Source organism: Pleurodeles waltl, chromosome 1_1 (assembly GCF_031143425.1).
Source record: "Pleurodeles waltl isolate 20211129_DDA chromosome 1_1, aPleWal1.hap1.20221129, whole genome shotgun sequence".
Classification (NCBI taxonomy): domain Eukaryota; kingdom Metazoa; phylum Chordata; class Amphibia; order Caudata; family Salamandridae; genus Pleurodeles; species Pleurodeles waltl.
In genome coordinates this window covers 803,475,166-803,502,975 of record NC_090436.1, presented here as the reverse complement: position 1 = coordinate 803,502,975, position 27,810 = coordinate 803,475,166, and the positions used below count along the sequence as shown (strand labels likewise).

The window sequence follows — 27,810 nt, the reverse complement described above, 5'->3', positions numbered from 1 at the left end:
ACTTTTCGCAGTGACTTGAACTTAGCCCCCTGCATGAGGGCTGGACTAATACAATTATTTTGGTATCATCTGACAAGCTGATATCTAGCATAGTCTGAAAGTATTGTAATATGTATGAACAGCAGTTCTCCAGTTTGGGGCACAGCCACACAATATGCATTCAGTTGTTCTCCAACTGTGGTGAACATTTAAAATGATTAGATGGAATTTGTGACTTGATTTTATTCACAAACACCAGTGTTCTATACAATTACTACTTAGTAAAAAATTGTATTCTATGAAAATTCTCTCCTTTGAGAATGGAAAATTGTAGACGCTTTTTCTGTTCCATGTCCCTAGCCTCCTTCGTAAGAGAGTGAAAGGTGTCTTGTAGTCAAATATGTCTAATGCAATGGATAGATGAGATAAATCAAGAGAAAGGTATCACTGATGTCTGATGAGCGAAGAAAGTAATCCCTTATTTGGAGAACTGCTACCTCTGTACTGCTTTTGATTTGAAATCCAGATTGGAAGAGTTCACTGGATTATTGTTGGTCTAGGAATAGTACGGAGACTGCTTTCTCAAATATTTTGCGAAGACAGTGAGTCTTAGAATCATGTCTTAAATTCTGGAAGTCTATCAGGCCTAGTTTTTGTTTCTTTAATTCAGATGAGCACAGTCCTTCTTGTAGGAATGAGTTGTTGAATTTCAGAATTAAGGGCGCAATCAGAAGATGTAAAATGAGCAGTTGGATGATCCAACAATTTGACAAATGGAATGTATGTCAAGTTTTTTGAAAGAAGACACATTTTAAATGTTTCGTTCTGGAATTTTCAGGAGGATTTTAAGTGCCTTTGTTTTACTATAGGCTTAATTAATTTGAGGATCTTCTGAGAGAAGCGGTTAACAATATTGGTCACAGAAGAGGCTGAGCATGGGCTGTTAGGTTAGGAGCTTTGTTTGACAGTCTAAAAAAGTAGTCTTGGTCAGTTAGATACTTTGTGGATCTATTTAATTTTAAAGTAGCTGGCTTTTGTGAAGAATTTAATCATTGTGCTTTTCTTTTCTGGATCCTCAGCGCATGTTACGTATTGGGAGTTTGAATTATTCACTGGGCTTTTTCATATTTTGTTTTTCATTGCTATGCCATGGTGCTGGGGCTTTCAACGTATTCCTGTTTAAGGAGTAGTAGTAACTTGTCAAACCGTTAATTGCTAAAGATTACAGTACTTCTGGCATGCAAATAATGTAGATGTTATTTAGATGTCCTGCTCACATTTTCTTACGTTTTGTGTGGTTTAGTTTGTGCACCTTGTTAGCTCCATCGGAGAGGTGTGGGGTCGAACTACTTGAATGACATAGGTGCTGATGTTGTTATGAGGAAACAATTTATGATGTTTGTAGAGGTTGGTAATGGATGGGGTCATAGTCTTATCAGGGAGGTACATATGGCATTGCTGTGGACTTGAGATGAATTAAGTAGATAGAGAGTAAGATTTGTTTGGTCAAAGGTAAAAGAGTAGAAATTTGAAGGATAGATGTTTGGTTGGAATGGGTGGTAGTGGGATTAAGGGGTATTTTATTATTAATAGCAGCTTGGATAGCCAGAACATTTATCACAAAGATTTTGTTGAGGTGTCCTAGTGTCCTTGGGAGTGTAAGACAGGGAATTTAGAGAACCTAGGTGCTAGGTAGCTCTTGGTGAGTTTAAATATTTCTTCAGATTGCACAGTGCTGTGATAGTTTGTTTGAGGCAGATCTGTCAGTTTCACATATAGTTTTAAACGCAGCCCAGATTTATGGTGGCTAGTGCCATTCCAATGCCACAGTAGCGTAATTTTTTCACGCTACTGTGGCATGGGAAGGGCAAAAACACTGCACCATATGTACAAGGTGGCGCGATGCTTGCATTGCACCACTTTGTAACCCCTTGTGCCACATTATGTCTGTGTCAGGCATAATGTATGCAAGGGGGGCGTTCCAGTGCTAGGGGGGCCATAAAAACGGTGCAAATGAATCTCTGAGATTCCTTTGCACCATTTTCATCTGTATTTTTTAACACCTGCTCAGTGCAGGCATTAAAAGGAGGCTCCCATCATGTCAATAGGCCTCTGGGTGCTTTGCAGGATTAGCATCAACGTTTGTGATGACAGTTCTTCAAAGCACCAGACTAGCGTAAACAATTATGACGCTAGTCCCCCTGACTACCGCCATGGTGTGCTGCATTTTAAATATGGTGCACACATGGTGGTGTTAGAGGGCGCTAAGGGGTGCAAGAAAAGGGGCGCTGCACTACAGCACCACTTTTCATAAATCTGGGCTTAGGTAATTAGATCTGCGGGCATATGAGTGATATAACATATGTGCCTTAAGTGAAAGTGGGTTGCCTATACTCCAAGAGCCGCACTCAACATAAGGTATTTGTATGTCTATGAGGTATACATAAGTGCTTAATATGTAAAAGAAGAATTACCAGGTCCCAAAGTTTGGCTGAGAAGCCTGTGGTTGGCGTTATTGAATGTTGGGGTGCCGAATACCACGGCTGCATAGTTTTGATTCCACGGCATGTCTTTTTAAACCTCCACACGACTCTCTCCCCCCTTTTTATCTCACGTTTGCAGGGTCCTCATTTCTTTCTTTGTCACAGTATTCCATCTTTCTCTGTCTCCCTTTTTTTCACTTTGTATGTTTTTCATTTTCTTATCTTGTGTCAAAGTCTGGTGAGGAAAAATAAGTGGCAGTCCTAAAAAATTAGATCCCCTGGCCCCCACCAGCAGCCACTGGTTCAAATTAAGCAGTGCATAAGTTACATTTTACGGGCCCCTTGCCAAATACTGCATTATATCACTAGTAGTACATGATGCTGGGATGAAAAGAGGAGCCCTTTTAATGTCTCTGTTGCATATAATGGATTGGAATGATGGTGTGGATGCTGTAGGGGAGTATCTTGTTGAGTTATGAATAGATTGATCTGCATTTAAAGATGTGCCATGATATGGTTGTTGTAATTTAATATTGTCTTTTTTGGCTGAAAAAAGGATATGTGGGTGGGATATGTTGATTGGAAGACATTAGAAATTGGGTCTCTAGTTGGCAGAGGCATGCACCCTGTCGAAGTAGGGATCACAATTCAGTCAGGGTAAGTCATATACACACCCTTAATTAACCTGTGCTCACCCTCTGGCACAGAGTAGTCAGTCTTAACTTAAGAGGCAATGTGTAAAGTCCTTGTGCAACACTTAAATTATAGTAACAGAGTCAAAACACCACAGAAAGACTCCACATATAGAACTATATAGAATATTTATCCGAGTAAAACAAGACCAAACCACAAAAATCCAATAAGTAGAAGTTGAGATATGAATTTTTATAAGATTACATTTAAAAACAGTGCTTAGAAGTCACTAGCGGTCAAAAGGTTACTTGAGGTCACGAGGGACTGGTTTAGATCGAAAGTTGAGGCCGACCACGGTGGAGGGCCGGCCAGCTGCAGAATCCTTGCAGGGTCCACTAAAAACTACCTTCTTTGGAGCAAAGCATTGACGTCGAAAGCACAAAGTGTCAGTGTTTTCCACACTATTGGATCGATGTTTCGTTGTTGAGCCTCGCAGGCAGTGTCAGAACCCACTTCTGAGGCCCAGGACTGGAGGGGAGGCCTGAGGCAAGGGTAGGACTCACAGATAGCAGAGTCCATCAGCACCAGCAGAGTTGCAGGCAGTCTTTGATGTCACTGAGACTGTAAAAACCCGGGGCAAGCTGACAAGCCCTTGGAGAACTTAGGTTCAAGGATATAGGGAGCAGGTCAAATCCCTCTCACTCCCAGGCACGAAGCAGCAGGCTAACAAAGCAGAGCAGATAAAAAGTGGCAGTCCCTCCTACAGCACAGAAATCAGCAGGCAACAGGCCTGCACTGCAATGCATTTAGCAAAGTGGAAGTTCCTAATATGGCACTACAACTCTCCTTCCAGGCAGTATGTCCTTGGATTCAGTAAAGTTCTGATTTGGTGGGGTCTGGGATCCAGTACTTATACCCAAGTGTGCCTTTGATGTGGGGGGGGGACTTCAAAGAGGCCTTTGAAGATCAAAAGGTCCCTTCCTTCCCTGGCTCCAGACACTCTACAGGGGGTTATGTAGCCCTTTAAGTGGGGAGAGGCACAGGCCTATTCAGATGTAAGTGTCAGCTCCTTCCTCCTATCTAGCCCAGGAAGACCCAACAGCCTGGTGATGATCCATCAGGATGCAAATGTCTCACCCCAGCTTCCTTTGTGTGTGCCTATCTAGAGGGAATGCACAAAGCCCAGCTGTCATCCACCCCAGATGTGTTTTCAGAGTCAGGCAGAGGCACAGAAAAGTTTAAGTAAGAATATCCCAACTTTCTAAAAGCGGCATTTTTAGACTTACAATTTTAAACCCGACTTCATCATAAGTTGTGATTTTAAATTGTGAGTCCAGAGACACCACATTCCACATTTCTATCATGTCCCAATGGGAAATTACACTTAAAAGATGTTTTAATGCAATCCCAATGTTAACCTATGGGAGAGATAGGCCTTGCAGTAGTGAAAAATAAATTTGATCGTTTTTCACTATCAGGACATGTTAAACCTAAAAGTACATGTCCAACACTTTAAATATATTGCACCCTGCCCTTGGGGTTACGTACCTTAGGGGTGGTTACATGTAATATAAGGAAGGTTTGGGACTGTCAACAGGGTACACTTGACATGTCGAAATGGCAGTTTAAAACTGCACACAAAGGCTCTCCAATGGCAGGCCTGAGACATGTTTAAAGGGCTACTGTTGTGGGTGGCACAATCAGTGCTACAGGCCCACTAGTACCATTTAATTTACAGGCCCAGGTTACATACAATGCACTTTACTAGGGGCTTATAAGTAAATTAAATAAGCCAATTATGGATAGGCTGATGTTACCATGTTAAGAATGCAAAGCACCTGTACTTTAGCACTAGTCAGCAGTGGTAAAGTGCCCGGAATGCTAACGCCAGCTAAAATGAGGTCTTAAAAACAGAAGGACAAAAGGCAAAATGTCACCGGCAACCACACCAAGGATGCCAGGTCTAACAGAAGGTCAGACCTACAAAGAAGGTGGAGCTGAGAGGCATGAAAGTGATGACCTCGGGGATTACCAGGTCTAGATATGGTCTCTTGTCATGGGTAGAAGTGGAGGATATTAAATGGAAGTCAAGAAAGTCGTTAATGGCACAGAAAAGACTTGTCCACATTTTAGAGAGAGCCCTGAAAACGACCATTGCACTGGGATGCTCTGAGATAGGGAGAAACTACATGTTGCAGAAAACGTAGAAAGGTCTTTGAAGTGCCAGTGTCTTTCTTCAAAGTGTCAAGGAGAGGTTGGTGGCAGTGGATATGGATACATCCTATTGGTTCCTATCACCAGGTACGGAGACCAAGTTATTCAGATCCTCCAGGACTTTAATACAGGATGGTGCCCCATAGCTTGCACAATGCTCTCTATATCCTATTAAAGTGAAAACTAGATACATCTGGTGAGACATGTCAACCTTCAGGAAAGGAAGCACAATGGGAATACACGTTAGCCTTCACCGTGGACACCTAAACCTCCCATAGGTGACTGGAGTAATGCTTACTAGTTGCAGACAGGATTAGTGCTGAAGACTGGGATTGTAGCGGTGGATTTCTACAGGTAACCTTGCCATATTCTAAATATAGCAAACAGCAGAACGAGAGGAGATGAAATAATTAAAGAAATAACACAAATCAAGATAGAAAGGCAGATTTCAGAAGGCAGTGATTGATGGTACAGCTTCTGAGACATAAATTGTGCATCTGCAAACATTCAGAGGGTTTAGTTGTATGTTTACATTTTCACAATTGTATTTAAATGATTTAAACCCCTCTACGAATTAAAAATGCTTGTATAAGTCCCAGGAATGCAAAAATGACAGGATAGCAGTGCAAGAAAGCCAGGTAATAAAGCTGTAAGACAGAAAATACTTTAGTATCAGCCTCAAATTGCAAGATAAATGACTAAGCACAGTTTGGTCAATCCCTAAGAATGTTTTTTAATAATGGACTCAAAAGATTTATTTTTAGGCACAATTGTTCAAATATTTTGACAAAAATGGCATAGGTGTTAGAGGCAGTTCTGAAAAGAACTTCGTGAAAAATTGCAGTGCCTAAGAGTTTGACAGTACATTCAGTGGTATTCCTTCTCTGGAGCTGTGAATCACATATCTGTCTAAGTGAAAATTGAGGGATTCTCCCACACAAGGAAGGGTCAGAATTAGAGGCAAGTCGCAGAGGTGGTAAATTGTTCATATTGCTGTGAAGGTCAGCGGGTCAACTGGTGCTGCTTGGTAGCCATGCTCCATGACACCCCAACCACATAAATGTGCCAATCCCACCAACTACCCGTGGCACAATCCCCTGACTTGTTAGCCTCCATTTCCTCCCCACAAAATCTGTTTTCTGTGCATCGTTCCATGCTTTGTCTTAAGGGTTCCAGAGATGCCCCTTTCCTCAGCTGCCCTCCCCATAACGTGCTACATTCCCTACCTTCTGTTAATGCCTATTCCAGGGATTTTTAGTGCGGGATGCCTATCCATTCATGACGGGGCCTATTCTGCAGCTGGAATATAGCCCAACTATGAAGGCTCAGGGCAGGGAAACACCACTTTCACAAAACATATGAAAACGTTGTTGTCTTCTCTGAGGAAAAGTTTCAGAATTCCACTGACAAGGGTAGTGAAAGTTTTACCTCCAGTCACCCTTACCCCTACACCCCAACCTGCTAGTGGTTCCTGCTTAGGCCTAGACAGATTCTCAAATATGCTGGAGTAATCAGAATAATTTCACTAATGCTGTGTTACGCTTTGATGTGGAATTACTGATGGTAACACAATTATACCCACTTGCATTATTAGGAGTAATTTAGGGGAACAAATCTTGCCACAGCAGCACATTTAGCGAGTGTGCACAGCTGCTCACACTCAATATTTATGTTCTGTTGCATTTAGCACTATTTCTTAGCACAAAATGCATCAGCTTGTTCATGTTGTACATGACTTAATTTTGCACTAATAAAATAGTGCTCAATGCCGGGAGTAAGCTGAGGGGGAATCTTACCCCAATGGCACACGTAGTGAACATGAGAGACTGCTCACTATTCATGTCCTGTTGCATTTAGTTTTATTTCTTAGCACAAGATGCATCCTTGTGTCCATTTTTGAAGTAAGAGGGCATCTGTGGCACTAAAAAAATAGAACTCAATGCAGAATCACTCTTCTTGCATAATTCTGTGTACTCTTGTGGAATTCTGGGGACATTTTGCATGATTACACTACATGGATTTATGTGAGTTACCCCACCCCTACTTCTGACACCCTATGTGAAAAGCCAGAACCTACTACTTTGGTTGGGCTTATTTTTTTCTCTTTAATGAATTCTGCTGCATGGGCACCAATCAATTAATACGTTAGAGAAGACCATGAGCAGGTAACGTCTGGGTTGGTGCGATGGTAACAGTTTTAAGGCTTGACGGGTGACAGATGGAGGCTACCTTAATCCATATTCCTATTGACATCTTCTCGCCTTGATTTTCCATTCTCTATTTCATTTCAGCGTGCACAACACATTGCAATGGCATGGTGGGGATGGTAATGGTTTGTTAAGGTATCATCGGGCTATGTATATCAAAAGAGCCCCCAGAATCCCATGGAGAGAGGAGAGCGTGTCACTCCTATGATATTACTTTACTTATAGACTTCCACCATTCGCAACAAAGCCAATGAACACTAAATAAAGCCAGAAATTTAGCAAATAAAATATTGTCCGTGAGTGTCTTGGGATACTTTAAAAAGGAGATTAGATGGAGACCATATTAAATAAATCCGTGACTAACAGAGTGTGACAGGAGAAGGTTTCAACCCTTTCAGCTCCTGGGTTCCCCAGGGTTGCAGGTATTTACTTCTCTGCAGCTTTACCACTTTGGAATTTTTATGGCTGTTTCTGATGAATTCACAATTCTGCAAAGTGCGCTTTTTGACCCTGTGCCAATTTTAGGCTTTAATTAAAGCCATAAATACTTCTAGTCTGCCTACAATGTTTATTATTTCATACAGTGTGTGTCAGTACTACCAGGAAACATATCACAAAGGAAAGAAGGCTGTGAGTTAACAATTACAAAGAACGACTAGGCAGCTACGGTCCACCAGCAATAAAACTAATAACCTTTTTTTTGCAAAGTGGACGGCTCTAAGGCACGTTAAAGACAAATCTTTCCTTCCTGCTGCGTTGTGTTCATGATTCACAGTTCCAATCCCTCATCTATTCAGGATCCTGCACGTGCAACATAAGAGCATTAATACTTGCTATGTATTCCCCTGACACAAGCATCCATGCTACGTTTTCAAAAGTAGCTAAGTGTGTGCCACGCCGGATCTGAAGTGATGTCTGTTTAAAAAGCCTCGGAATTGCTAAAGGTACCCGTGAGATTCAAAGACATGCCTGTACTCAACAAGTAATCACCACACTCCCCAGCCCCTTGTAAGTGCTCTGCAGTAGCTCCGAAGCCTCAGAGCTCTAAACAAAAAAGTATATAAGTATAATAAACACGTTCCTACCGTACCCAGTCTGAATGCTGAAAGAAATATGGAATGCAAGAACAAATGCAAGAACACAGAAAACAGAGTCAAAAGCCCCACGTGATGTGACATTTTCGGCAAAAAAAACTGCTAAGAGTTCATCGAGAAAAATGCAAATTTACTTTTTTGATTCCGAATTATTGCAAAAGGTATTAGTTGGGGGGTTGTTGGATAGCACTAGTGGCGAAAAAGGCAAACAAGGCCCCTCGCATTAGTGTATTAACAATAATAAGGTAAACAACGCAATTAAAGGAAAGCTATGTGTCGTATTGGGGAGGGAGCACATACTATTTCCCACACACCATTACATACATCACCACACAGAGCATCACTCATACATATGATCACAGAAACCCAGTCATAGCACAGTACACACACCTTCATGACTAGATCATCATACATAGGTACCATTACAGAAATATGACCCATCACATACCCTCTCTCTCACTGACACAGACATACACGAGGATCTATCAAACGCACACCATGCAAACACACACAATTTTGTATATAAACCACCTCAATGAAATCTCTTTCATGCACCATCACACTAACAATCATGTTTCCTCTTGTTTACACACCACCAATGTCAAAACACACATATCACATCAATGCACAAACACCTTCAAACGAACACTCACCATCACACCAACCCACACCATACACCATCACACATATGCACCATCACAAACATACTCCATCACAATAAAAACATCATCACAAGCACAATTTCACACAAAGTATCACAACCAACACGTCACACTAACACAGATCATCATAAATACCTAGACGAGCCACGGCACTATTGCATACATGCATCACCTCTCCCTCTCTCATGCAAACACACACCATCCATCACGCACCATCTCACAGACTATTGCACATGACCATCATACCAACACACCATCACTCACATCATAAAATTATTGCACACTCATGGCATCACAGTCACCCATGTGAATATGCACATACCATCATATCACAACATAAACATGCAGAATAAGAGAAACCATTACACCCTGACAAAGGACCACACTACATACACACACATGCACACCCGTCACACACACATATCATTGCAAACAATCACAGCATTGTACACACCTTCATGGTCACATCATGAGACATACCATCACACCAAACACACAATCAGTGCATTAAGACACCACTTATTCTCTCTTTCTCTCTTACACAAATGCACACACACATACACATAGATCCATCACATACATGTAAAACACACACCATTTCACAGGTGCACAAACTGTTTCTTACACATTACATAATCTTTCACTCGCCATTACACTATCAAGCACACACTCTCTCCACAATACCAAAACATGCTCAATCTGACCAACACACTCCATCAGAAAATACATCACTACAGCATTACACATGTACCATAACACACACTCTATCACAGTAAAACATCATCACCCACATCATCTCATACAGACTATCACAACAATATCATCATAGTAGCACATATCAACAAACCAAAAAGTGACTGGCACACTATCACATACATTCCCCTTCTCACAGAGACACATAATCAATCACACATACTGCCTCACACATCATCACACAAAAGTGCACACACACAGACACACACACACCATCACACAAAGACCAACAAACTATCAAAAACTCACCACAACAAATCCACAATGTGTCACATGCACACACCATCACATGACCACAGGTATCCATACAGCCTAGATCTACTAATGCTTCATGCTCAGTCTGCATCATAAATGTGATGGAAATTCAGCACAAATAGTTGGAGTGGGATTTACTATCCAGCGCAAACCAGGAATTTCCCCATAGCATTTCAAAGTTTCTCTATTTACTATTTTGTTCTACTGGGTGTGTTCAAAGGGTGGTGGCAATGGTACATGGGCATTTCCATGCAATCACCCTTGGGTATGACTTGACTCCCTATTTACTAACATTTATAGACAGGGATTTGCAACAAAACTTCACGCATCCTTGAGGATGGCATAACGAGGTGGATTATTTTAATTTCTCCTTACTTTTTCCAATTTTGCTTGTGTTCTGCATTGTAAGAAAAGTCTTAAAGCATAGTTTTTGTACTGAAAAGGTTCTCTTCTACCTCATGCTCTATGTCCACAGAAGCCAATGACAGATCATGTACATAAGAAGTAATATCCTCCAACTCAAATGTTTTCTACTTTAAAGAGATTCCCTAATTTCTTTCGGTCGCTAGATCTGAGGTCTCCTTCGCGAGCAGCTGTGCATCTGTGGTAGCTCTCCGTTATTCCCTTATGTCATGTTCACTGAGCTGTTCACTGGAGCACCTGTCATATAAACAATAAGCGATTTATTTTTGGGATTTGGTTCAATGTGACTAAATTGTTCAATTTGATTATAAATCATAACTTGTGCATGGTGATTGTTGATGCCAAAGGAGCATCGTTTTATGGCTTCTTCCGAGGGAATAGCTCTCAGCCCTGCAGAATTTTATAAATATATATTTTTTTCAAAGTTTTCACAAGCAGTTTTGGTAAAGGTGAATTATGTCAGTGATTTGCAGATGGTGGATTCCAGAAGCATTGTAATTAGACCGCTAAACGAACCAACAATGTAATTTAGCCTACATTTTGAATTTGCATTGTGGGATTTTTTACTTTACAGTAAACTATCTGTACAACACAAAAAAAGAATACTGGGGATGAACCGCTTTACTCCCATTAACTCTGGTAACAACCTTATATTTTTTTCCACAAGTCTACCACATATTGAACCTAGGGTACCAGTTCCAAGTCTTTGTAGTTCATTAAATTGTGCTCTGTGACTTCTGAGATATTTCCTTTTTTTGTTAGTATTAATACTTATGGCACATTTTTATAAATTGTTGTGGCAGCCTAATATTGTAATCTTTTTCTTCAACAGTTTGAAAATGCCCTTTTTTGACTTACTCATTTTCGAGTTCTTTGAAGGAGGCAATTGTACATGAATTAAAAAAATACAAAATGTCCTGTATGCCCGTTGCATACACGACCTCGGGTGACAATAATACATTTGTATGGACTCAACACTGTATACGTTGGTCACAAGTTTCAAAAGTAAACACTTATCACTACACAATCTCTTGCCAAAGTGATGCAGCAAATAGACTTTTTTGTGTAGTTATCTGACTTTTGAATTTGAGCACTACTTTATCTTCAGTAGTTATACACACTTTCAGAGTTTTCTTGTCTGTTTAATCAAAGTCGAATTATTTTTAACTTTGTCTAGCTTTCAAAATGGCGACTCCTCTGATCTCCTGGTCAGCATCTGCTCACTCTCCTCTGCGCAGCTCCACCTGTTGCTGCTGCTGCTGCCTCTGCCGCATTCATACTGAGAGCCTGCCTGACTCTCAGTTCGAGGCTCACCACCACCCTCAGGCTATTGCCTGCGATCATTGCTAGTGGCCTACTGGCTATCTGTATGTAAGTATCTTGCTGTCTCCTTTCACTTTTGCTCATTATTCTGTCATCTTTATTTTTACCTTCCTTTCTTTCTTGTCTCTTTTTCCTCTCCTTTACCTTTCACTCTCCCTGCATTTTCCCACGTTGCATTCCCCACCACTACTGCCCCTGCAGTCCCGCCCCCCCTCCCTCCCTGCGAAGGGCTTTCCCATCTTCCCGCCTCCTAACTGACCGGCCCCCGCTTCACTCCCCTTCTTTATGGCTCTGCTGCCTGCCATCTCACACAAACTCTGAGACACCCATGGATCGTTCTCACCCTACACCAAGCACCGGGACCCTCCCGCCACTGAGCCACGGAACACCAGCCTGGAGCCCCTCAGCTACATCCTCCTCAAAGTTTGCTCCCTGCACAAACATGGCGTAGAACTCTGGGACCTACTAGACTCCATCCACCTGGACATCACCTTTCTAACTGAAACACGGACACACCCAGCATATGCACTGGCCATCGTCATCGCCATCCCTAGTGACTAGAAACTTCTCTGCAAAGACCGGCCTTCTCACCCAGGCGGCAGCCTGGCCATTGTACACAAATCCACCCTCCACCCGACAACCAACACGGAAGAGCACTCCGCCCCTCATGGAGCACCTCCATTTCCAGATACACTCCACCCCAAAGTCAACCTACCACTGCACCCTCCTGGCCACCCGGCCCCCACCAGCCTTCAATTACTCCATTGTCAACACACTCTCACCTCCTTGAACTACTTCTTCCTCAGCAACCCCAATTACCACATTGACAATGGCAACAACACCAACACCCCATCCCTGCTCGATAACCTTGCAACAATAGAAATAAAGCAACTGGTCACCTCGCCAACACACATCGCTGGACACACACTTGACACCATCTTTTTTACCAGCAACAACATCACCATCAACAACACATCCACGCTTCACTGGACTGACCTCCACTGCATCTATTTCACATCACCTCACCAACCATCCACCTCCGCACATTCCGAGCTCCAAGCAGAAAATGAAACTACATCATGAGGAACTGCTTGTCAACACCCTCAGCAAGGCTTCCCCGCCCCTCACCGCACACACTAACATGTCAGCACGGAACTTCCACCAATGGATTTCCGAATGCTGCAACACCCTAGCACCTTTCCGTAAGACTTCAGCCAAACACCACCTCAAGAAGGCCAGCTGTTTCTACCCCACACTCCAGGACTCCAGGCACACCTGCAGACAGCTAGAGAAAAGATGGAGAAACAGCGAGTTCTTGGAAGATTTCAAGGCCTTCAAAGCTGCCACCAAATTCCACCACCACCTCATCAGAGTCACCAGGAAAGCCACCCTGCAGGACTGTATCAGCGTCACTGCCCACAACATCAAAGAGCTCTTTGCTGTGGTCAAAGAGTTTGCCAAACCCCAATTGGAAATGGCAAGCATCCCTCCATCTCAAGACCTCTGTGACAGACTAGCCAACTTCTTTCACCGGAAAATCACGGACATGTACGACAGATTCAGATCCCAAGACCATCTGAGCACTCCAACAACCCCCAGGCTCCAACCCACTTAACCATCACAGATCCTGCACCACTGGGCACCCTCACCACCGACGAAACCCGAATCATCATGAGCAGCATCCACTCCGGAGCCCCCACATACCCCTGTCCTAACCACATTTTCAACAAAGTCAACACCTCCATTGCACCCGCGCTCTGCCACAACTGTTCCATAGAGACAGCCACCTTCCCAGAGGACTGGAAGCACGCTGAGATCCGTCCGCTCCTGAAGAAACCCACAGCCGACCCCCTGGACCTCAAGAATTACCTCCCCATCTCTCTCCTGCCTTTTCCAGCCAAGGTCATCGAAAAGGCCATCAACGCTGAGCTCTGTAAGCACATTGAGGACAACAACATCCTGGACACCTCCCAATCAGGCTTCAGGAGCAACCGCAGCACAGAGACTGCCCTCCTCGCCGCCACAGATGACATCCACTCCCTCCTCGATCACGGCCATGCAGCAGCACTGATCCTACTGGACCTATCAGCCGCCTCTGACACGGTCTCGCACCTCACCCTCTGCTCCAGACTTCACGCTGCTGGCATCCGCAGAGAGGCCCTACAATGGATATGCTCCTTTCTGTCTGGCAGAACACAGAGGGTCAGACTCCCGCCATACCTGTCAGAACCTACGGAGATCAGCTGCGGAGTGCCACAGGGTTCCTCCCAGAGCCCCACACTCTTCAACATTTACATGGCCCCGCTCGCATTCATCATTGGGAAACATGGGCTGAACATCGTCTCCTATGCCAATGACACCCAGCTGATCATCTCACTGACCGAAGACCCTACCACTGCCAAGAAGAATTTCCATTACAGGATGGAAGCCATCGCTGCTTAGATGAAGGACAGCTGCCTCAAGCTCAACTCTGACAAGATTGTGATCCTGCTCCTGGACCATCCACATCAGCTTGGGACGACTACCGGTGGCCATCCACTCTCGGCACCCACCCCAACTAACCATGCACGCAACCTCAGCTTCATCCTTGACTCATTGCTAACCATGACCTGCCAAGTCAACTCAGTCACATCATCCTGCTTTCACACACTCCAACTTCTCCAGAAGACCCTCAAATGGATCCCAAAGGACTGCTGCAAAACCGTAACCCTTGCCCTGGTTACCAGCAGACTCGACTATGGCAATGCCCTCTACACCAGCACCACCCAGAAGAGCATAAAGAAACTACAACACATCCAAAACGCCTCCACCAGACTCATCCTGGACATTCCCTGCCGCAAACACATCTCCAACCACCTGAGACCTCCACTGGCTTCCTATCGAGAAAATAATTAACTTCAAGCTCCTCATCCACACATACAAGGCCCTCAACGACCTAGGACCCCACTACCTAAACCACTGCATCACCTTCTGCTCCCCAACCAGACCTCCCTGCTCCGCTCAACAAACACTAGCCACATGTACCCCGCATACGGAAGACCTCGGATGGGGGAAGATCCTTTGCCCACCTTGCAGCAAAGAGCTTAAAGTAGGCATACAGCAAGAGGAAGGGCTCACTCTGCTATAGGTGAATACATTTAAATACTTACAAAGTAATCCAATGAAACGGAGTTCATGAAGTAGTAACAGAAGCAATGTCAGCTGCTGCAACAAACATCTTTGCTTTCTCTTCAGATACTGTTTGCATTTCCATTTTTCAGCCTGGTCAAGTGATATTTACACACATGCATTTCACAATGGCCCTGATGGGCATTTACCTTTTTCCTGGCCTGTTGGTCTTTACAGGAATGTGCCTTCACATGCTTTCTCAAGGAACTTGGGTCGGTGTATCGCTTGGCACATCCCTGGATCTGACATGCGTACGGTTTCTAAACATGGATAAAACCAGAGGACAAATTGTTATAAATTTGTGGCGCTACGTTAAGATGTGCTGTGGTTTTTGTGACACAGTCCATTGGTGGAAAATCGGAATCAGTGGCAAAGGTAAACATTGCTTTCTCCTATACAGAATAAAAGGGGTGTACTGCCATTCAATTGGATGAGGGGAAAACAATCAAAGAAAGACCAATAATTTAACATACATTGGGCCAGATGTATCATCACGGCCCTTTGCGAGTCGGAAATAGCGATTTTTAAGAAATCGCTATTTCCGACTCGCAAAGTGCCATGTATCACATTTGCGATTCAGTAATAGTGATTTCTTAAAAATCGCAAATGCTATTACCAAATTGCAAATTGCGATACCGGCCCCATTCGCAGCTATGGGCCTGTTGTCCCATATCTGCAAATTTTTTGCATTTCCAAAATTGCGATTTCTGAACCAGAAATCTCAATTTTGGAAATGCAAAAGCCCAGGGTGCTGGGGGCCTAAGGCTGCACTCCAAAAATGTTTGGGGGGACATGTAAGGTGCACACATGCCAAAAGGGCATGTGTGCTTTACATGTTCAATTTAAAAATGCATTTTAAATGTAAATTTTGCACCAGGTTACCACCTGGTTTAATTTCATGGTATTTTGCATGTGCAAAATGCCATTCTGTGAAAAATCGCAAATTGCGATTTTTTGCAGCATCGCCTTGCGATGTGGATTTTGTGAATCGCAATTTGCGTCTCGCAAAACCAGGTCGCAACGCAAGAAATCGCAATTTTAGCGATTTCTTATTTGTGGTCTGCGCATGCCTTTCATGCATCACAGACCACTTTTTTGCACTCGCAAACGGTCGAATTTTGCGATTCGCACCATTTGCGAGTGCAAAAAAATTTCATACATCTGGCCCATTGTAACATGGCATATATTTCATGGAATTATACTTTTATTCAATATTCACTGAGGTATCTGCTTACTATACGGGTATTTTACTTACAACGGTAACAATGGCTAATTTGGAGGCTAGTGAACTCACGTGGCTTAGTGAGCCTGGTTAAGTAACAGTGGTAAAGTTCCTTGGCACACTGGAGAGTGTTAGAGGAGAAACCTGCCCCAGGGACAGAAAGAAAGAGAGGAAAGGTTAGTTTGGGACAGGAAAAGACAGTAGACAGACTGAAGCAATAGAACTTCGAAGAACAATTTTGTATCAATCCACATGCAGAAATGCTCTTGTAAAATCAGGGCGAATTGATGTTCTTATTTTCTAGCTGCACAGGCACAGGCATTACTAGCACACACGGATTCATTTACCTTTCCCTGAAGAGCAAGTGTGAGGAAGGATGCATACTGTACTAGCAGGAGAGGGTCGGAGGGGTCCCTTCCACCGCTTCCACCACCCTCCACTCAATGTCTGCATCTCCTGGTTGTGCTCAGATGGGGCGGCCACTGGGTATCTATGTATTTGTCTACTTGCATTAAGACTTAGGTACTTATGTACTACTTGAACTATCCCTGCCTTCGGATGTCATCCGGTTGCTCAGTGAGTTGAACCCTCGAAGCTCGAATTTGTTCAGTCTATAACTTGCAGGTCTCAGTCTCAATGCAGTTTAAACTGTTTAATCAATTTCATCTTTCCAAGGTCAATGAAATAAAGCTTCTGAGTTGCGTACTATGAACACTGTCTTTTTGCATGCTATGAAAAATACAAAACCATTATAAAAATGACAATTTAAGTCTATATTGTAGGCTGTTTGGGCTTTGCTGTCCATACTAAGCAATGTACGACTCAGAAGTCCAGATGCTTGCAACACAGAAGGGAAGAATTGTGTGTGTGTGTGTTTTTATACAGCTATTCTTTATTGTATTTCAAGCTACATCTTTTGGAAGATATAAAGGCAACAATGCACAATAATATATTACATGTCACAAAACATGAGTGAGAAGGAAAGATGCTTCCAATTTGAGGTGCGGGGAGAGGTCCCAGTTGGATTAGAGTAATTAAACAAAAAGCAACAATAACAAGACCTTGAGGGTAGGAACATATGGAGAATAAGGAGTTGGAGAAAGGGTTCAGGTAAAGGCCCACACAATGAGGTAACCTATGCCTATGTGGAATGTGAAGTCCTCGCAATCCTGGCTTCTCCCCCAGTTGCAGTCTTCCCTCTATTGCCTTCATGGGCACCTGCCAGAACCCCATGGAGGAGTGTGTGAGCCTGTTTACTCTAACGATGTATGTCATTTACAGTGGTGTACTAGGGAAGGGAATGTTGGGTTGTGGTGGGTATTTCCTCCCTCTCTTTAGATGTATTAACTGGACAAGAGCCTTCATCATAGGCCATGAGTACAAGGGACAATGCATCTGGTTTTTAAGTTTGTATATGATCTTTTCATAAGTCGCCATCATGTGCATGTCAGATAACCCACATATGGCAGGAAGGTGGTGTAGTGGATTTCCAGTGCCGTAAAAGCTCAACTTTGGCTACCATTAGGGTTTTTGCCAGCCACTGTTTGGCATTGAAATAAACGTGAAAAGGAAGACATATCACGTAGTAAGGCCAATATGTTCATCAGCCACCAGGACGCCCCTAATTCACCCTTTACCAGATCCCAGACCTGCTGCTAGTAATAGGAAAGGGTCGGCAGTCCCCTTAAACGTTCACAATATCGCAGTCTGGGGTTGTGCATCGCCAGCATCTACAGACGAAATGTGTTTTCAATGCGACAAAACAAACGTGTGAGGTATGCGAGTCATCACTGGGTTTACAAAACCCTCAGTATTAGAATAAAAAAGCTTGCATGAAGATCAGTGGAAGCGCTGGGTGATTCTCTGCTAAGGGCCAGACCAAGGCTGCACAGTTTTTTTTTAAATAAGTCGAACCCTCAACATCGCTCTACACCACTGGAAAACTTGTAGCAAAACATCAGCTTTTTACATATTCACGGATAAATACGCAAGGGAAGACTCTGCTGTTAGGTTTAAAATAAAAACTACTTGTACGGAAAATTAGAGACAAGAAAGCTGCCCCATTTCTGAGTAACGTGTTGGGGCTCAACTCAGGAGTAGCTCTAGAGACGTCTGTCTCATAATAAATCCTGGTCTGCAAGTTACAGAAAAAACTAGGACTGTGGGAGCTACTCACACTAAACATGGTTCATCCTAGAATCTCTGTTAATTTCCTGCTCATTTCCTTTCAGACTAGGCACACAATTAAACGTCTGCACAGTGTGACACCAAACTAACATTTTCTTGATCACTTTCAGTTCTTCTTTTGTGATACTTTTTTAACCTTCACAAAGTGGACATTTAGGTGCAGAGATGTGTCCCACCAAAGTCAGGCTTCATGAGTCTCACAAATATAAATCAATGGCTTCCAAAATATGCTGAAGCTCACTATTCCGGTAGCGGACCATGCACAATGCTTCCTCTTAGAAGTGAATAGTGATGAAGATGAAGGAAGATGAACAATTCAGTTCAAATAGTTAAGAAATGTGAAAGTACCACACTCATAACTTAGAACAATAACAGCTTGTTTGAGTAAACTAAGGTACACAAGCTTGAAGAAATTCTAAGGAAGTATAAGGTTCGACACTAGCTGGTAACTGCTATGTTGTCTGCTTCTGTTAAAACTGCTCACCGAATATGCCCATCTTCGAGGTGATATGTGCTTGACACTTGAGAAAGATTTTCAACAAGCTTCTGCAGCCGGGTGTAGTTTACAATATTGTTACTTGTGAAGGTCAGCTACCAGGTTCAATGGGCTCAGCAAGGCACCTACTTGTATTTGTGATGAGAAGTGTTTTATATGATCAATACTACACATCATCAGTGATATAGTATAAATTTGCATATCAACTTTGCTCTGGGACCTCTTTCCATTTGCCGATGTATGGGGGATCCCTTGTCAGTATTCTCTCTGACTTATCAACTACTATTTTTTTCAATAAACACTTTACTGTCCTAACCAGAGCAGAAGACAACATTTTCTCTGACAGATCTTGGTGTGTTGGCTGGGAATCCAACTAACTTAACTGAGGAGTGATGGCCGGAGTTAGATTGGACCACCACTTGACAATCACAGGTTAGTTAGGCAGTAGGAGTTAGGTGGAGGATGACTCAGAACATGGCTTGCCAAACAGATCAGAGTCTTTTGCTACCTAAACTTTGAAATGCGAGTCTGTTTGGTATTTAATGATCAGTTAGTCATAAAACTCAAGGTACTTTGTTGCTGCTTTTATATTGTAAAAATTCATATGGATAGGAGACGATCTGGAGGAATGGCTTGGTAGGAAAGGCGAGAGCTCAAGGTACTTGGAGATAAAGATGTGACTGACAAGCAACGAAAATAGAGCATGACTCTATTGGATGAAGGTTGAAGAAAGAGGGGTGCTGATTCACTTGCCTCGGACCTTCTGTGAGCCTCAATGTGCTATGACCAGAGGTGTTGCGTTTGCAAAGGGGCAAGTTGACTTGTGAGGGTGCCCTTTCCAACCTCCATCCAAGGTTGGCAGGGAAATTTGTCACATACTTCCTTTTCCTCTTACCCTAAAATCTTCCTTGCTTCCTCCATTGGCATGATCTGAAAGGATCATTTAAGGGATCACTAAGGGACACCCACACCACCTATTTTTTGTAATTGTTTTTCAATCCCACCAGACTCCTGTTGCAGTAAGAGGGTCATGCTGGGTCTCATGAGAGTCCCACAGGCTCAGGGCAGCCCAAAATACATTGTGTTTTAAATTTGGCAGCAGAGAGGAGGTTCTTTCTCCTACAGGAGCAAATTGATAAATGCATAAAAAAGCCCCCTCAGCCAATTGAACTGCTCAATTTTTTTAAGTTGTATGCTTGCGAAACTCCAGTATACAAAGTCTTCCAGATATCTATACATTTAGAAACTCAATTTCTTATAAACTACTGAACAGATTTACAACATATGACAAAAAGCACAGCTTTAATTCAAATAATAGCTTTCTGCTAAATTTGGTATAATTCCATTCTCCATTTTGGCTGTAGCACTGTTTACAAATCACTATGAAAATTGCAGGGGGAAACTGTGTTTTGGGACCCCACCGTTATGGACCCCAACTTGACAGATCACCCTAAAAATATCAAGGAAAGAGCTGAGGTGGATGTAGTTTTTTTTAGAAAGTATTGTGGGGATTCAGCAAACAGCACCAAAGTTATTACTGGGGGGGGGCAGAACTCACTGAGTTTCACTTTGGTGAATTGCACAGAGTTACATCAAAACTCAGCTAGATTCTGCGGAGTTCCACTAACAGGGAGAAAATATGCATGTTGTGCTGTTTGTGCAGCAATTTAGTGCCAGTAGCCTGAGTAGTGCTGAAAAATAAATGTGAACGGCACCATTCGGTGAGCAAGAACATGCGGCCAATAGAGTTGATTTTGCAGCTGCTCAAGTAGAAAAACAACTTGAGGGGCAGCAAACCTACTTGAGAAGCAGCCCTCTGACTCCAGCTGCTTACATTTGCCTGTGTTAGAAAATCGTGATAAGGAATGCCAAATCTTGCAAGCATTTCTGGATCTTTCCAGGAAAAAAAATTCCTCCACGTGGCGAATGGTTTCATTTGGGTGGAACTCTGCATTACAAGAGTAACAAGGCGGCGCCAAATTCTGCCCCCAAAACCCCTAATTAGGAGCAAACCAAAAAATCTATTTCCTATCTTGACTAGGTCCTAACGACTATAACTACACAGTGGTGACCGCCACTATTTAATATATAATATGTGTGTATAAATGTATGTATATATATATATATATATATATATATATATATATATATATATATATATATATATCCATGTATGTAAGAATTTGGCACTGTTTGACGAATCATCACAAAACTTTCCAAAATAAAACATTTATCTACTTCAACGCATTCCAGGAAAGTTTTGGGGAGCTCCGTCAAGAGGAGATCAGGAAAAACAAAGAGTCCCAAAATGCATTTTCCTGTTTCCCCTTGCATTTTTTCAAGGGAAAAAATGGCTTAACAGAATCACACCAAATGTGACAGAAAGCTAGGCCTTGGTCCAGTAAGTGTATTTTTTTCTGATTTGGTTTAAATCCGTTCAGTAGTTTTTTAGAAATTGAGGTTCAGAGTTTATCTATATATCACACAGTGAAGGATCTGTGAAGCTGATAGATCTAAAAATAAGATTTGATTGTCTGCCACCACATTAACAAAGACATGGCAAACACCAATTTAGAATGTAGGGGGACTCAGTCCCTTGTCCTAGTTAAATAATACAGAAAAACATATAGGAGACAGGGCAAGGATATCCTGCCCCCCAGGGGCCAAAAAATTTATTTCTTTTTATAATTGTACCACAGAGTTGCAGAGGATCTGCGGATCTGTGGCACTCATAAGAAAAATGGCAGGCTCCTGCCCTTTTAGAAAATAAGCCCCTGGAATGAGCTGGGGTCTGGAGGTGTCAGAAGATATATTTTTTTAGGAGGATGAGGCACACACTCCCCCAAGCCATTTTAGGGCCCCATCGGTCCCATCCGCCAGTATAGGCAGTATAGTTATTCATGGGGACTGGACACGCAGACTCCATCTCCTGGAGCTAATTACTTAATTTGTGGAGGAGGGTGTGCAACCATACTCCTGGGTTTCTTTAAAGCCCAAGGACCCCATTCTCTGTGGCCAAACTAATATTTTTGTGGAGGGGCATGCAGCCTCCCCCTTGCTGAGCTTTAGAGCCGAGCTGGGGATCCCATCTGCTAGGGCCATTGTGTTTTATTGGGGAGGCCAATGTTGGGCCCTGAGTCGCAGATCGACCAAAGACACCCAATCCCAAGGTGCCCAATCAAAGTAGTGTTGGGTTGTGAAGATCTCCTCCCCAGGTACACTGCCATATTAAGTGCTCCGGAGAGTTTGGGTAGAGAATGTAAAATGTATTCCCTGCATGCACTCTCCCAGGCACGGAACACAACATTGCTCTCACTTGGCAGGAGTAAAGAAAACAGTCGAAATGAAGCAGGGAAGCCGGCAGGGGTGGCCGGGACCTTGGGGCTCTACCCATGGTTCCCCAAGACTGATAGGTTGTGGGTGTCCCAGTTGAACATCGGGACACCCAGTATGAAATAGTAGTGGCTCCTGCTGGCATCCAATATGGGTGCTGGCAAGTGAGACGACAGGGGTCGCATGGGCGATGGGACTCCCCTGGTGGCACGCAACAATTAGGCATTTTGCGGGAGTGTCTTTTGGGCACAGATGCACCCACTTTGAAATAATGTCTGGCTCCCATTGAGTGCAGGCTGGGGAGCCAGCAGGAGCCAAAGAGGCCTAGGGGCTCCTTCCTAGGTCCCAAAGTTAATTTTATGTTTGAGTATCCAAGGTGGGACTTGGATACCCCCCCAAAAATAAAAATGAATAAGAAATGAACTGCATGAGATGCCTATTTATTATATATTACTCTCTGGAGGGAGCGCCATTTAATGCCTTTAAGGGCTATAAAATTATATGTTTTGACCCTGGTGGTGCCCCTGCTCTCACCATGCAGTGCTAATTACCTCACATATAACATCACTCATAATATATTCTATGACATAATTGATAACATCAGCGCAACATCTGAAATAACATCATTGATAACATTACTGCGCGTGGCGGGGTGAGAGTTATACTTACTTTAGGGCTCAAGTTATAGTCAGGGCCACTGGAATTATATGATTGTGCAGCGGTTTTCACATAATTACTGATTTGCCACATAACTCGTCATCTGATGCATAATCTACAGAATTTAACGAAATAATTTGTTCCTAGCTCAGACAGTGCAAAAGTTACTAAAATTGTGACAACACATGTTGCTGCACAGTGAAAGGCCCTTTGCATAGCTGGAGAGGTCACCTTTCTGTTACTTATTGCTATATTTTGATGTTAAAATGTGACTAATAAGGTGCAACCAATGCCCAGAGAGTGTTACCAAGTTTAAAAATGATGAAATAATGAAGTAATACTATTACAAAATGTGCTGCCTTATGCCAAATAATTTGCCTTTTCTTGCCGCATTATTCACTTAACCCTGTCACATAATTTGGCCCTCTCTTGCTGCATATTTCCTGTGGCCTGGTCATAGTTACTTCAGATAACTATACCTGCTGAATTTCAGTGGTTTTGTTTGTTTAAAATGCTATGTTATAGCAGACCTTTTCACCTAACTATAACGATCCTTAAACTTAACCTTTGGTTTTTACCTTTATATATGAATGCTCACTTTTTTTTTAATTTAAAATAAAAAATAGAAAATTAACATGCATAACGCATTAACATTTACTGCATTATGAAAGGGCAAGTCCCTCATTTACTTGGAGGCCTACCATGGTGTTAAACAGTTAGTTATGGTTAGCAACAAAAAAACGCGTAAAAGCACAGCCTTTATCATACAGTTAGTTACTTGGACTCCTCAAAATGAATGAGATTGAAAATTTACACGGAGCATAAGTTTCAGCTTCAACTGTTCTAGACAAAAGCTTTTTTTAAACGGATCTTGCATGCGTGCTGTATTTGCATTTTTTTAAAATGTTTTATGATGGAACTATTTTTCTTATTTGATAAACTGTTTTTATCATCTAATGGATCGGAATAAACTATTATGACAGACTGAAACACACAGAATAGTGCAATTTTTTAAAGGCAACGTCACTTTGAACATGTCATTATCTAACATTACAAACGTCGAATGTATAGCTGCTACCCCTTTGGTGAAGTGTTTGAGCCTACACAGACAGTTAAAACATACTGTATTTCTCACCTCGACATTCATGTGACATATATTATTTGAAACTAAAAAGATACTAGTTTACTTTAGCATTCAGAATTTTTTTAGCAGTGTCACTAACTGAGCAAAACCCCACATTGCTGTCCACAGTTTGTCTTTAATCTAGGTGTATATATTTGGTGCAGAGTGAAAGAGTTGTCGACCCAAGAAATTCCATACCAAGGAGAATTTTCATCCAGGAATTGCAGTCTATAGTGAGGCACCTTAAGGATAAGATGCAGGAATTCCTCCTGTAGTCCAACAATATTATTTTCCCCACTGCCTCCACAAAAAGGGGTCACGCGTTTGTGGTATGGGGGTCGGTGCAGGGGGGAAAGTTTTTCTTTATGTGCTCTTTGTTACCATAACATTTACTGACCTACGTTTGAATGGAGCTTGGGATTTCCTGTCAGATTATTTTATGCCCACATACTCAAGTAGTCCCCCCACATTCAGTGATTTTTTTTGTGACTTTAGGGATTTGTGAACATTTCACCACACGGCACAGACACACTTGACTCCTGTGTTTTCCATACGGTGATTGATGCTTTTCATGGGAGCTGTCCTCCCCTCCCGCCACTGGCCCCTCCCCACCGCACCTATCCCCACATTGCCCAAGGGTATTTTGCCACCCCTAGCTGCACTGCTGTTTAATTAGGTGCTGCAGTGCAGGTGGTGAAATGTCAGTCGGCAAAAAAAAGTAGCACAAAGTCTACATACCATCTTTTGGCATGTCATGCCAAACTGATTGTCCCATCTATATTGGAGACAGCCCTCATTAGGTATTCTCTTACTTGAAGTTTTGCATTACATGCCAGATTGATTGACTTATCTTTATTTCAGTAATCCTGCCACCGTTGATTCGTCAAATTTACATCTTCAAATGCCTTGTCATATCTAATGACTGCCTATAATTGAGTCAGTCCCTTACCAGTGAGTCTCTTCCTAGATTCTTGGAATGTCATATCAGACTGACAGGCTTCCCTTTAAGTAGGTAATGCCGTGCTCTGTGATTCCCTTACTTGGTGTTTGGCATTACATTTATTGATCAGTTCTAAAGTAAGCCTACACCAGTCATTCTAATACTTGGTACTTATGATTTCACATCAGGTTGAATGAGTCCCATATATTTGAGTAAGCACATTACTGGTGATTCTGCAGCCTGGTGCTTGTGATTTGGGGCTACAATGATTGCATAGTGAACAAAAAAAATCTTGCTTTACTGCTGAGAGATGGAAGTGTCCTTTCCCACTACTGTGGAATTCACAAAGAACACCTGGGTTACTTCATGGAAACTGAAACAGATTCAGATTCCTAGATAGTGTTCAAGAATCTTTTTTGAATTCCATATTGCTCCCTTGCATAGCCATTCACACTTGTGTAAATGTATTCAGTGTGCATGTATCCAGTATCCAGAGTGCTTCAATGTGCCACACAAGTGCAATTGGATTTTGAGACATTTTTATTTCTCCACAGGGAAAATCATTTTCTCTTTGGAGAAGCGCTTTCCCTCATATCCTCGTCCATTTTGGCGATGATTAACTTTTTTCCCCATCCTAAAAAACAGATTTACTCTAGCCCTTGATAGCAGCAGGTCAGCAACCGTTTTCAGGCAGTGAAATGACCAGCAAATGTTTTGCAAATACACAAAAAAAATTGAGTTTGTGGGTGTCTACCACCTTTACCTGGTTTTCACCTTCTGAATGAAAAATCTATGTCACCTTGTGAGAATATTTACTCACATTTGATATTATGCCAAACTGAATTCAAGTGTGAGAAAATCCAATTAATGGTTCAAATTCACGCGTGGTAAATTTGCACACACAAATGATGCATTTCTCATGCCTAAATGAAACTCGTGTGTGCGGATAGCTTTGTACATTGAGCCTTCTATCCTCAAATACATTTGGCACTGGTTGCAATACACTCACGTTTTCATTTTAAGGGAATAACTAGAAATAACTCAGACAAGTACAAATTAGTGAAAATAAATGACGCCCGTGCATGCCCCCTGTAGATACGTACAGTGTCTTGGTGTGTCCGCTGATGCTTCGCTCGGTCACTGGAGTTACTGAATGCCTTTTGACAACCTGGGTGCTGACAAAGGTATGGTTTTTCTCCCGTATGGCTTCTTAAATGTATCTTGAGGTTTTCAAGCCTAGAGAAGGCTTTCTTGCAGCCCTCAAACTGTGAAAATAAAGTACACATTTTAGGTTTTTACCAGTGTAGAAAAGTAGATTTGTCATGTCTCAATTTTGACATTCAAGTATCAAATCTACAATCATAGGAACGACCTTGTAGTCTAGATGTACAGATCTGATTGTTCTATATTGGAATATGTAGATTGTCGTTATAATAACCCCTTGATATAGAAATTAACTTTCACATATGTCTTTCTGTTGATGCTTTATATGTACCACTGTTTTACATGCATAGATACTACGCAAGCTGGATTTCAACTGCTTCACAGTTGTGAAGAACCTTTGCTGCTAAAGACAAGTACTAGTTAGAAACAGTTTGTAACAGACTACTTAGTGGCTTACAAACCAGGATGTGCACTTTGAACGAAAAGAAAAAAGGAGGGACCGGGAGGTTATGTGGTCCAGTGTACGGTCGCCGAAATATAATGCATTATAAGGGGACTGCCGACCCTTTCCTATTACTAGCAGCAGGTCTGGGATCTGGTAAAGGGTGAAATATGTGCACTTTGAACCTCACCTAGTTTGTGAACTAGTGTTCAACTTGCGATGCAGCCTAATGCACTAAAAGGTCATACTACAAATTGTACATTCACAGGAGGCCATCATCAACAACCTCACACCAATTGCCGGCAATGGCACACAATTGAACATCACTGAGAAAACAGTTAATTGCTAACTTCAAGCATATACACCCATCCATAAACTTCTCAAGTCATTACAGCCCACTTCCGGCCCAGAAATTACAATTGAATAGCCACCCTTTATTTGGCCTGACACCCTCGTAGCAGTCCACGCATCACAGTATATTTCTAGACATAAGCACTGTTTGCACATCGAAGCATTGCCTCTGTTAATTTGACGCAAGCTGTTTTTCATCCCCTGAAATCTGCTGGGCAGTGGCATGGACTGCCATCAACTCTTGGTGACATTCTGGTGGCTCACTCAACTTCAGCCTGAATTGTCAAACCTTCTATCGCCAAGGTGCCCAAAACTAGCAGAAGGATTGGTGTGTGAAAGAATTCCAGAGGGTCGACTTCCTGCCACTTTCATCAGTGGGGGGGGGGGGGGGGGGGTGGAGGGGACATTACCAAGACCCTCAACGTCAAGCACATATGTCGTTTAGGGAAGGTCACTAAATATAGAACTACAACCCTCTTTTGTCCCTGAGCTCATCTACCAAAACCTGTTCCACATCCCCTGAAAATATTGCAGCGCAATAGGAGCTTGAGGTTTGTGCAGTGAAAGAAGGCTGGCTATTGAACAGGAAACCCACAGTCCCCCTCGCCGAAGCCAGTCACCTCCCTTCACCAAAAAACTATTCTTCAGGGAATCCTGTGGAAACTCGGTCCTCCTACAAGAAGTGTCTAGATGCCATCCAG

The 27,810-nt window shown here is 42.6% G+C and overlaps 1 protein-coding gene across 1 annotated transcript in view; it reads right to left on the bottom strand.

The window, feature by feature from the left end:
* The window catches only part of GLIS3 (GLIS family zinc finger 3), an 868,281-nt gene that overhangs the window by 258,209 nt on the left and 582,262 nt on the right, over positions 1–27,810 (bottom strand). Inside the window, exons 5-6 of the mRNA XM_069228373.1 lie at positions 26,256–26,417; positions 15,344–15,454 (exon numbers count right to left, since the gene is read on the bottom strand). Coding sequence (XP_069084474.1) covers positions 15,344–15,454; positions 26,256–26,417 — 273 coding nt within the window. The remainder of the gene's footprint in view (positions 1–15,343; positions 15,455–26,255; positions 26,418–27,810) is intronic.